Raw genomic sequence first — 12,374 nt, forward strand, 5'->3', positions numbered from 1 at the left:
GATGATGACACTATGGAGGTTATTGTTGGCAGCAAATCCTCTCATGATGCCTGGCTTGCTTTGCTTGAGAGGTTCTCTTCCTGCTCAAGAGCCAATATTATACAGTTGAAGACTGATTTACAGACTATCAAGAAAGGTGCTGATTCTGTGGATGAGTATCTGCTGCGAATCAAACATGCAAGAGATCAATTAAGCTCAGTTGGAGTTACTCTCATTGATGAAGATATTGCTGTTGTCACACTGAATGGTCTGCCTGATGAATACTCTATGATCAAGACAGTAATTCGTGCAAGAGATACACCTATTTTTTTGAAAGATCTTAGGGTTCAGCTTCTTGCCGTAGAAAGGGACATTGAGGGACAACTCCATCTATAGAACTCCATGACTGCTATGGCAGCTAGAAGTAATACATACAGGCCTAACAATATTCCTCACTACTCTTGCAGTGAGAATAAGTCTTACTCAAGCACATATGGAACTGACAAGGGCAAAGGTCTCTGGACAGGTAATAAACTGACTTCCTGGAATAATAATGGGAAATTCAATCAAACTGTCAGCCAAGGAGGTAGTACCTTCAGGAGTCATGCTGGTGTTGAGAGCCAAATCTGCAACAAGAAAGGTCATACTGCCAGGAATTGCTATCAAAACACAGAATGTCAAATTTGTCATAAGAAGGGTCATATTGCTAGCAAGTGCTTCCAGAATCCACTCAATAACAACAATGGTGAATATAGGAACAACAGTGGGATATCACCTAAGTGTCAAATTTGCAGTAAGAAAGGACACACTGCTGTTCATTGTTTCTATAGAACTGATGTTCCTGCTTATCATCCTGCTCATTCTGTGATTGTCTGCCAAATCTGTGGACTTAAGGGCCATGCTGCTCTTGATTGCCACCACAGGAATAACTATGCATATCAGGGTGTTGAACCATCATCAACACTCACTGCCATGACTGCTCAGTCCCAATGCAATGTTTCTAGCTCTACCTCGGTACACCACTCACAAGTTCCTGTGTCAGACTCTTTTGCTATCAGTTCCTCATCTAGTTCTTCTTCTTCTGATACTGCTCCTCATAGGCTACCTGTTTTATCTTCTGATCAATTGCATGCGTTACTACCGTTTGATGTTGACTCTCAGCCTCCTCCTGATACCTCAGTTTGGGCTAAAGGGGGGATAGGTAATGATGCTGCTGTTACTGATAATATTGCTGTTAATGAGATTGGAGGTGTTGAAAACATCAACAACAACAAGGCTTGCTCTAATGCAGTTCCTAGTATTGGTCATGAGGCTGAATCTTCTGCAACAAGTTTGTCTTCAAGTCCTAGTCAAAATCATAAGATGTCTGCTATGAGAATTAAGAAGAATGTGTCTCAGAGGTGTTTAAATGGCAATAGGAATAACATTGGCAACATGTCTGAAAATGGTGGAGGCTACAGGAATAATTTTGGGTTGTCTCCAGAGTGTCAAATCTGTAGGAAGAAAGGCCACACTGCTGAAAATTGCTTCTACAGGGTTGACATCCCTCCTAATCATATCTCTAACTCTGTGATCATTTGTCAAATCTATGGTCTGAAGGGACATGCAGCCTTGGACTGCCATCACAGGTCAAACTATGCATTTCAAGGAGCTGAACCTCCTTCTACTCTTGCTGCAATGACTGTGCATAATATCAATGGAGCTAGTTCTTCTAGTGTTTCTATTACTGCACAGGGTTTTCCATATGTAGGTACTAGTTCTCCTCGTCCTTCTTTTAGTCCGGATCAGTCACAAGTTATTCTTCCTCTCTGTTCTGCTCTGGATAACTCTCTTGACACCCACATTGGTGTTTCTCCTGCTGTGGTTGATGGGGGAGATCAGAATGTGATAAATAATGATCAAGCTGATGCACAGTTGGTGGAGTGTGATTCTAGTGCAGAGCTGCTGAACCAGAAGTTGAAGATTGGTGTCGTGTTATCTGGAGGCCATGCACCTGGAGGTCACAATGTGATTTCTGGAATTTTCAATTACTTGCAAGATCACGCCAAAGGGAGCACGATGTATGGTTTCAGAGGTGGACCTGCTGGTTTCATGAAATGCAAATACGTTGAGCTTACACCGGAGTATGTTTATCCATATAGAAATCAAGGTGGTTTTGATATGATTTGTAGTGGAAGAGACAAGATTGAAACTCCAGAGCAGTTTAAGCAAGCACATGAGACAGCTGTGAAGCTTGATTTGGATGGTCTTGTTGTGATTGGAGGAGATGACTCAAACGGTGTTATACTTATTCCTGAAGGTCTTATTGACTTCATTCCTGAGGTACAGGGGCTTATTGCTGAATTGAATGAAATTCTGCCCCATGATGTTGTAGATGGAGATGGGTTGTGGAAAAAGAAACTCACAAGTCAGTCTCTACAGCTTTTTGACTTACCTTGTGAACAATTTGATCCAAGAAGAAGTCCGATTTATGAGAATTTCATGCTTACCAAAGCCAAATGTTTGAGTATCAAGAAGAAGACATTTCAAGATTTTTGTGCCTTAATTCATAGAACTAGTGTTGATACATCAAGAACTGGTACGCAAAACTTTTTCATGTTGTTAGAGAGTGAGTGTAATGGTATGATCTGTTACTTCATTATGTTCCTTCTTCTGAGCATACTCCAGCTTTTGAGTATACTGCATATGGTCTTACGAAGGGGTTACACTAGCTCAGTTGTCACGTGTCAGTACACATTGCTCCAATCTCAGTTTGGTTAACCCCAACTGAGATTGAGGGGAGGTGTCAACTGTTACGTGATGATAGCATGGCAAAGTCTTTGTTGACCAATGATATGGTTTCCAGCTGTCATCCATGTACTAGCTTTCTAGATATTTTCCTTTATTTCCAGCGTGTAATAAGTGTTAGGTTTTTCCTAACTATAAATAGGGTATGCTTGTATGATTTGCGGTGTGTTGCATTAATTGAAGAAACTCAGAAGAAATGGTTCCAGCTTTTTTCCTTCTTCTCTCTTTCTTCTCCTCCATTGTTGATAGCTTGAGATCGTCAAGGTTTAGCTATGGCTCCCATGTTATCACTTTGTACATTGCGCTGATTACTGTGGCTAGCTTCAACCATTGTTTTCGTGTTGTTTTTATTGGTTTTCGCCTGGATGATGGGATGGCCGGGGAATACAGATCACTCAAGGTAACTAGCTACTAGCTAGCAATATTTGAAAAAGTATCCACTCTTTCAAGAATTCATACTGAACTTGAGATGAATTGTTCGTGGAACAGAGACAAACATAGGTCTAGAAAAAGCTGTCACCCTCAAACAATTAAAAGATGCTACTCGAAATTTTGGCCACGAAAATGAGATTGGTCGAGGGGGTTTTGGGACAGTATACAAGGTAAATGATTTTATCTGCTCTTTCTTGTGTATATTATGGAGTTTCATCTGAAATTTTAGACCTTTTTTTTTTTTTTTGAAATAAATCTGAAATTTTAGATCTAGAACTTTCAAGTTCAGTTTTAATAAGTAATGGACATTGATTAACGTATTGAACTTGTTTGGTTGCAATTGCATGCAGGCCGAATTGGAAGGTCGAACTGTAGCTGTGAAGAGACTTTCCTCTCATTCAGAGGAAAGGATTAGTGAATGGAAAAATGAATTTTATACCTTAAAATTAATGGATCATCAGAACATTGTTCAATTGATGGCCGTTTATAACCGAAAAGGCTTGCAAATGATTATATATGCAAAATAACTCCCTTGCGCACGCCTAATTTGGTAAGTCCTTTTTGTCTTTCAGTTCTATCGATCAGTTCCCTTTCTTTTTTATCTCTGTTATATTTGTGTTTCTGTTGTAACATACTAATTTAGGAGAATATATATTGATGTTGTGACTGTTGATTGCAGACTCAAAGCTCAGATTGCAACTTGATTGGAAAGCAATTGCAAGGTGTAAAATTTGCTTGGGAATAGCAAGGGGCTTGCAGTATCTACACAAGCATAGGCTGCAGACGATTCATAGGGATATTAAAGCTGCTAATATTCTTCTTGATGGAAAACTTGAAGCTAAAATTTCAGACTTCGGATTGGCAAGCCTTTACACTGAAGATAATCAATTCGAGTTCATCAAAGTAGAAGTGTCACAGTAAGTAAAGCTGTAAAGTTGTAGCACCCTACTACCTAACTGCAATGCTACAGTCAATTTGGTCATAAGTAACCTCTTGTTTTTCGCAGGGGATATATAGCACCAGAGAATGTTCGAGGAATTGTCACATTTAAAACTGATGTCTACAGTTTCGGGTTAGTTCTACATGAAACTGTTAGTGGAAAGACAAATGCAGGAACCAAGCGAGATAGCCTAGAAAGTGGATTCTCTTATACGGTAAAAGAAAAGGAAGCTAGATCAGCATTGCTATGTTTTTTGCCTTCTTTTGTTCTACTTCTGTATGAAAGTATGTTGTAATGAGAAAAAATGTGTATATTGTGGAAATGCAGGCTTATCATTTACATGGAAAAGAAGGCTGTTGGACTTGGTTGACAGAAACTTGTCGGGCAGTTATGACGCAAAAGAAGCCGTTATCATCTTGAACTTAGCAGTTAAGTGCACCAGTATAGCTCCAGCCGTGAGGCCTACTATGTCTGATGTTGTTAGTGTACTTGTTGGTGACAAAAGAATCGATCAGATTTGACCTTCTGCCCCAAATGATAATCCCATTACTCAAGATGGAACAGAACACATTTCTGAAACTAAACCCTAGAGAATTCCAAATGAAACAGAGCAATCTATGCTGCATCTATTCCCTATTTTCTTCTCCTCGTTTTCGGAACTTCTAAACTCTACTGCCACGATTGTATTTAACTTGCATGAGATTGATTCTTGGCCTTAAGTGGCTTGCCTTGTCATATTGGATATTAGGTATCACCAATGCATGATCACAAAATTTGAAATTCTGTTAACCCAAAACCCTGACCCAAAAGGGATGCTAATTAAACTTATTCACTGCAATTAATTAACTTTGAGCCTCAAACAACTTGTTTAACAATTTTGAATACCACCTTATGCAGTAACTGACGTTACTTGACATATTAACTAATTTGGGTTATCTCATTTATTACAGCCAAAGAGCTGGTTTTTTATTGACCCAATGCTCAATGCATGTCCTGGTCTGCCCGCAATATTAGGACTTTAATATATTTGAACTTGAAACTATAACGAAGTCTCACCTAATCCAATGCCTGAGCTTCTTAAAAGTTTAGCTGTTTGTTATATATTGTAATTGTTGGTGCCAATTTCGGCATCAACGAGTCAACGGAGGTTCCGTTGAAATCCAAGTGTAAAGTGGTGGGGTTGTTTTCTTCAAGTGGGCCTATCTTTTCTTTCGATTAGTTTGACTACGTGAGTAGCCCTGGTCGTCCACTTGTGACTGAAGGTATGCTCTGGTAGTCCTGTGCCTAGCCTTGGTCGTTCACCTCTTGTGACTGAAGGTATGGCCCCAGGCTTCCTTCACCTGATCCTGGGCCTCCAAGCTACCTTGTTTGGTGAAACTGATAGTCTCGTCTCGGACTTCCTTCACCTGATGTTGGGCTTCCTCCACCTAATGTTGGGCTTCCAAGCTCCTTGTTGGGTGAAACTGATAGTCTCGTCTATGACTTCCTTCACCTAATGCTGGGCCTCCAAGCTCCTTGTTGGGTGAAACTGATAATCTCGTCTCGGACTTCCTTCACCTGATGCTGGGCCTCCAAGCTCCTTTCTTGGGTGAAACTGATAGGCTTGCCTCGGGCTTCCTCCACCTGATGTTGGGCTTCCAAGATCCTTTCTTGGGTGGAACTGATGATCTTGCCTTGGGCGTGCCATATCCTCTACTTGACGCTGGGCATCCAACTCCTCAAGTTGGCGGAGCCCCATGGAAAGGACTTGCAAATGTGAAGAGATGGAAGGTTATCGGAGGACCAGCCTAAGGCCGGCCAAACACACTCCGATGCCTAAGTTAGATAGGTGTGTTTGAACATTTATGGAGATTGGAGAAGAAAGAATGATGCTTAAGCATTTTGATATAAGAATGAAGTTGACATGTCAATGGAGAAAGAGAGAGAAGAGATTATGCATTTTGGCATAGCTTTGGGAGAGAAGAGAGAGTTGAAGTCCTCTCCTCAGCCTTGTGAAGGCTGGGTATTTATAGGAGAAGAGAGTTGACGTGGAGAGGGAAAGGCATGGCTCAATCCCATAAAATCGGGGTGTCAGCCCCCCACTCTCTGCCTACTGACACTCCAGGACGGGCTGACAGAGTTGGTACGTGACAGGTGTCACCACGATGTGGTCTGGTTTGGTTTAGATGGAAAGGACAAAGTATGGGTTCCTCCCTAAAATCTGAGTGTCAGCCCATACCTTCTGCTTGCTGACACTCCAAGGGATGGCTTTGACAGAGTTGGTGACAGGTGTCACCACCATGTGGTCCGATATGGTTGGTGAAGGGTCAGAGACAGGTGTCGCCTATCCAAGCTTCCCTTTTCCTAGAATTACTCTTAGGCCATGCCTTATGTCGGAACTTGACACGTGGCAGGGTTGGTGAGATTTTGCTTTGATTGGTGCTCCATGTCTCTTCATGACGATTACATGTGCGTGACGTTGGAGGTCGAGGCTTTAGCCTTGGAGCTCGTGGTCATGATCCTTAGAGGTCGAGGCTTCTAAGCTTGGGGGTCGAACTCTTGGTCTTGGGGGTTGAGACTCTTGGTTCCTTTGGACTGTGCTATTCTAGTAGTGAAGTCGAGATATTCTTTTGCATTGCCATCCAAGATGGTGAGTCAATGACATGGTGACTGTCCAAGACTTAAGAGGTGGAGATCCAAGGTTGAAGACTTGGAGTACCAAAGTGAGGCATCTCACTAGTCATGATTATTTCCATCTTAAGGTTATCTTTTCTTTCTCGATGAAAGGTTTAAGTGCGTTGAAAGGTCAGAGTCCTACATGGACTCTTTGACATTCAACGTGTACCACGTGGAATGGGTTGAAAAAGTCAAAAGTATTTGTCGAACCAAATTATGACATCAACAATAATCTTTCTTCTTCTTCTTTTTTCTTTCTTTTTCACAAACCTAGCAAGATTGAGTTCAAAAGAACTACCATGCATCTTGGATTCTTGGTCTTTGATATATATCATGCCTCTGGTCCTGTGATCACTGATCACATCTTTTGAAGAAATAACCCATTCCAATGGATTCAAGGGCTGTCTTCTGTCTTCTGTTGATTATGCAGTAGTTAAGCTCTCAGTCAAAATGTAGAGGCCATGCAAAAAATGGAAAATGAAAATGGATTTGATTATTGTAATCAACGTTGCACTCTTCCATGAACAGCTAATAGAGACTGAAATTCCTTCGGTGAGACGAAAGTCAAAGGCCTTATAACTGCAGGCTTGATGATGGGATTGTATTCAGTAGCAAGATATAGCATTCAGAGCCAAAATGATGATAGCATCCTTAGCAATGTGTAATCAAACTCTTGATGCACTAAGAGTATTGGAGTGTGGACTTCAGAGTTGAGTGTCTAAGAAACTGTGCTCCAAAATTGTCCACACAAAGTTTACCACTTTACCTCTTGCCAGTTAAACTTTGTGATTGAAATTTGCAAGAGCTAAGTAGCTAGCTAGCTAGAACTAATAAGCAGGGATTTGGGAAAAGATGTGTAGACCTATGGCTAGAGTTTTTATCATATATTGTCTTTGATTGTTCTTCAAGTTGGCTTTTATGAACGAGGAACACCTTTTAATTAATTATAGAAAAGCTCTACTCTTAGAATTTGTGGCTTTGATACCACTATTGGAATTTGGTGTGGGAGCGTTTGGTAATAGTGGGCTAGAACAATGTCTTTATGAGCTAGAAGTTGGGAGAAGATGTTATTAGAACAACTATGTTAGGAGGTTATGATTTGGAGGAGAAGCAGAGGAGGCTAGGGAAAGAGAGCAATACTTTGAAACTCTTAATTGTATTGCTTCTTCTTCTTACTTTCATTGCTTGCTTGATTACATTACATACTTACCATGATGGATCATTCTAGACCTTGCTAGATTTGTTCAGTAGTTCTAGATCCTAGTTACAATTCCATGACCAATCCAGAACCTTACCACAATTACATGATAATTCTAGAGAATTCCTACACCAACATAATCATTCTAGATCATATTCTAGATTATTATAGCCTGCCAACCCTTGAACTTCTCTTGATTTCTCTAGACTTCTCTGAATTGATGTAGACTATTTCAAATGTTTCAATGTGCGTTAACTTTCAACACTCCTCCTTAATGCACATTGATGATACACCAAGAAATCTCATAGTAATTCAAATCACGATCTTGGAATTGCCTTGGAGAATGTATCCGTTCTCGTCTTCTTTGTCTATTGCGTTCCTTTGTTTTTTTTCCCCTTCATTGCAACTTCACAACTTTTAGGTTGTGGAGTATTGAAATTTCCTTCTTCATTTATTTGAATTGGTGAATTCTTCGACTGCTTTGCTTAATGTGGTGGATTCCTCAGCTACTTTTTCTTTAGGACAATAGTTTTGTTCTTGATTTCTGCTTTTATGGCCATATGTTGTCAATGAATTGGAAAATTTCTATTTTTCATCCTTATTTTGAACATTTTCCTTCTTTTTCTATCCTATATTTTGTGGACGTCCCCATGAAATAATAGAGCATATCCATTTTCCATCATTTGTCCGGACACTTAGGAGATTATGTTCCAAGCTACGAACTAATAGAACATCATTAATATATTTAGTTCCTAAATTTGTTGGATGCAGATCATATATTTTCCTTTTGTCTCGACCATTTCTCCCTTTCCCAATTTCACTTGAAACTTGTACGTGGTTGTTGCAGCCATTGTTGACGTACCACTTCTTCTTTTCTCAGTGAGCTATACTCCAGAACAAAATGGAGTCTCCAAAAGAAAAAAATAGAACTGCAAAGGTACGTTCCGTCAAATCACAAACTATAGAGAAGAGATTTAGAAAATTTGAAAATGAAAGATTAAGAGATCATTAAAAATTACTATACCAAACTAGAGGAAAAAGTAAATCAATTAAGAGCCTATGGTGAAAAAATTAGTAAGACTAGAGTAGTAGAAAAAATACTCATTAGTCTTACTGAAATATATGATCCAATAGTAACTGCCATTGAACATCCGAAAGACATATCGACTCTTACGGTGACAGAATTGATATGCTATCTAGAAGCTTATGAAAAAATATTGAGTAGTCGGAATGAAGATCCTACAGAAAGTGCATTCCGATCTAAACTCTAACATGTATAGAAGAACTGCTTATCTTATTGATTTTCTTCTTAAAAGTATGGTCAGTGATTTTTTTAGTAAACAATTTTCCTTTATATATATGACCAAAATTATCAAAGTTTCGGCATTTTGGTTTTCCTTGAAATCAACAATCTATTTCTAGATGATTATTCTTTTTGCAAATCCCACATGGAGGATAATTTCTTTTTTTCTTATAATCTTTTTAATTTTCCCAATATTTGGGTCTATCTCCTCTAGAAAATTCTTAAAACTTTTTTTTTTTTTTTCATATTTCTTAGATCACATATTGAGGTTAGATCAGAATGCACTTTCTGTAGGATCTTCATTTCGACTACTCAATATTTTTCATAAGCTTCTAAAGAGCCTATCAATTCTGTCACCGAAAGAGTTGATATGTCTTTCAGATGTTCGATGGCAGTTACTATTGGATTATATTTTTCAGTAAGGCTAATGAGTATTTTTTCTACTACTCTAGTCTTACTAATTTTTTCACCATAGGCACTGAATTGATTTACTATTTCCTTTAGTATGGTATAGTAATCTTTAACAATCTCATCATCTTTCATTTTCAAATTTTTTAAATTTCTATTCATAGTTCTTCTTTTTCTTTCAGAGACTCCATTTTGTTCTGGAGTATAGCTCACTGAGAAAAGAAGAAGTGGTACGTCAACAACGGCTACAACAACCACGTACAAATCAGGAGAGAAAACCATCTTCTCCAATCTAGATACTTCGAAAAAGTTTCAAGTGAAATTGGGAAAGGGAGAAATGGTCGAGACAAAAGGAAAATGTACAATTTCCATCCCGACAAATTTATGAACTAAATATATTAATGATATTCTATTAGTTCCTAGCTTGAAGCATAATCTGCCAAGTGTCGAACAAATGATGGAAAATGGATATGCTCTACTATTTCATGGGGACTTTTGCAAAATATATGATAAGAAAAGAAGGCTAATATTCAAAATAAGGATGAAAAATAAAAGGTGGCTTTGATACCACTGTTCGAATTTGGTGCGGAAGCGTTTAGTAATAGTGGGCTAGGACAATGTGTTTAGGAGCTAGAAGTTGAGACAAGATATTATTAGGACAATTATGTTAGGAGGAGACGAGAATAGGAAAACAGAGCAATACTTTGAAAGTCTTAATTGTATTGCTCAACTTGTTTATTCTTCTTACTTTCATTGTTTGCTTGATTATATTACATATTTATAGACCTTGATGGATCATTCTAGACCCTGCTAGACTTGTTAGATAGTTCTAGATCTTAGTTATAATTCCATGGCCAATGTAGAGCCTTACCACAATTACATGATAATTCTAGAGACTTCCTACACTAACATGATCATTCTAGATCATATTCTAGATTATTCTAGCATCTGATCTTAGACTTCTCTTGAGCTCTACACCTCTCTAGATTGATGTAGACTATTTTTTATGTTTCAATGTACATCAACTTTCAACACCTACTATCGAATCAGAAACCTCTTGAATATTTTGAAAGAGTAGTCTTCTGCCATGCCTGCATGTGTCACATTGAGCAGGATTGCCCATCTCTCCTTCAGATTTAGCCTAGCTGTGATGAAAGTCGTCAGGGCCTTGTTATTCTTTTTCCATTCTTTGTATTCCCCAGTGACTTCTATAGTGATTCCATCTTCTCTGGTAATCAGAAACTGGGGAAGTACATTTTCTTCACTGTGAAGTGTGAAGTATAGCTCAAAATAGTTTTATCAGAACCATACCCATCAAGTCCAACAGGAAACTCGACAATTTTATCAATGGTTTCTGAATCATAGAAACCTTGGAGAAAATCTAAGTTGACATAGCATGAGCACTGACACCATCAATCAAAGCCCCATTCCAGCCATTTATCTGTCCAAAGTTTATGGACTTGCCATCACTAATTCTCCAAATCATACCAGCCCTCAGAAGCTGCTCAGCTCCTAACATCGAACCCCTCCATTTGCTTGAACACTGAGCAGGGCTTCTATAATCAAGATTAATACTAGAATCCCCTCCAAGATATTTAAGTTGAAGAACGCAACTCCATAGACCACCCTCATTTTGTTGCAACCTTCAACGAACCTTGTCAATAATGGCTTGGTAAATTTGTCTACTGATTCAGAACTGTACATTTCAAACATAAATTTGATCGGTCTATATTTCCAAATTTGCATATTTACCGGAAACTCTTGATAATTATTTTTCCCGTTAAAAACGCCTGACAATCTGGTGCAATGTTAGGACGCATTTTCGGGATATTTGAGAGCAACCTTTTTTCACCCACCAAGGGGTTGTCTCCCGGTGCATAAAGGTCTTCGAATATGATCATCGATAGAATGAGGTTGAAACTAACAATAAAGCTTTACTGTTCCTAAATACAAACAAATTTGGCCTCCGAAACATACATATTCCAAAGGTCTGCAGAAGTGAATAGCTTATAAACAGTTGAGAAGTTCACAAATATGCATTTATCACACACATTGTGATAATACATGATGACTTGCATACATATGTGCCCAGCTTTCTTCATTATTTGGTACTTTATTGTAAGCATCTGGCAGTTCGGGGTTCCTGGGGAAATGGGTACCAGAACCAATTACATGCAGATTCCTCTTTAAAGAGCTGGTTTTTCACTTGAGTCTTGAGGCAATATCATACGAAGCTCAATGAATCCTACTTCTCTAGAAGTCGAGGAACTGGACGAGCTAATCATCCAAATACAACCATTCGAAAGGCCTCAATGCATCAAATAAAGAGTTTAAGAGAGGGCACTGGACTTTCATGAGCGGCCACCTAACAAACATCAATAAGCAACTTGTGTGCGTTCATGGTTGTTCCATGATTGTGGAAGTCACAGCATCTGTTCATACATCTTTTACTGGAACTTTTATCCATAGTTCTACATTCAGGTCAGTTGCCACTACATGTTTCTAACTATTCATTCTAATCCGAACTCGTACGAAGTGCCAAACTTTCGTCATAACAGTTTGAACAAAATAAAGAGAATAGCTGTCATTTAAGGGTCAAAGCTTTTTTTTTTTTTTTTCCTCTTGAACAAGAGAAAACTTTCATTTATAGAAAAGAGGAAGTACAACAGATG

The 12,374-nt window shown here is 38.8% G+C and overlaps 2 protein-coding genes across 2 annotated transcripts; both read left to right on the plus strand.

Moving 5' to 3' along the window:
• Nucleotides 1–345: 345 nt before the first annotated feature.
• LOC121051674 lies at nucleotides 346–4,873 on the plus strand. The gene is made up of 6 exons (XM_040514584.1): nucleotides 346–3,166; nucleotides 3,256–3,368; nucleotides 3,549–3,748; nucleotides 3,878–4,115; nucleotides 4,205–4,352; nucleotides 4,466–4,873. The coding sequence occupies exon 1, from the start codon at nucleotides 382–384 to the stop codon at nucleotides 2,737–2,739; it is 2,358 nt and encodes a 785-aa protein (XP_040370518.1). The 5' UTR covers nucleotides 346–381; the 3' UTR covers nucleotides 2,740–3,166; nucleotides 3,256–3,368; nucleotides 3,549–3,748; nucleotides 3,878–4,115; nucleotides 4,205–4,352; nucleotides 4,466–4,873.
• LOC121049228 (probable LRR receptor-like serine/threonine-protein kinase At1g53440) lies at nucleotides 2,963–4,659 on the plus strand. The gene is made up of 6 exons (XM_040505898.1): nucleotides 2,963–3,166; nucleotides 3,258–3,368; nucleotides 3,549–3,612; nucleotides 3,878–4,115; nucleotides 4,205–4,422; nucleotides 4,466–4,659. Exons 1-6 carry the CDS (start codon nucleotides 2,963–2,965, stop codon nucleotides 4,657–4,659), a joined length of 1,029 nt encoding a protein of 342 aa, XP_040361832.1.
• Nucleotides 4,874–12,374: the final 7,501 nt, after the last annotated feature.

This window comes from Rosa chinensis, chromosome 1, assembly GCF_002994745.2.
Source record: "Rosa chinensis cultivar Old Blush chromosome 1, RchiOBHm-V2, whole genome shotgun sequence".
Classification (NCBI taxonomy): Eukaryota; Viridiplantae; Streptophyta; class Magnoliopsida; order Rosales; family Rosaceae; genus Rosa; species Rosa chinensis.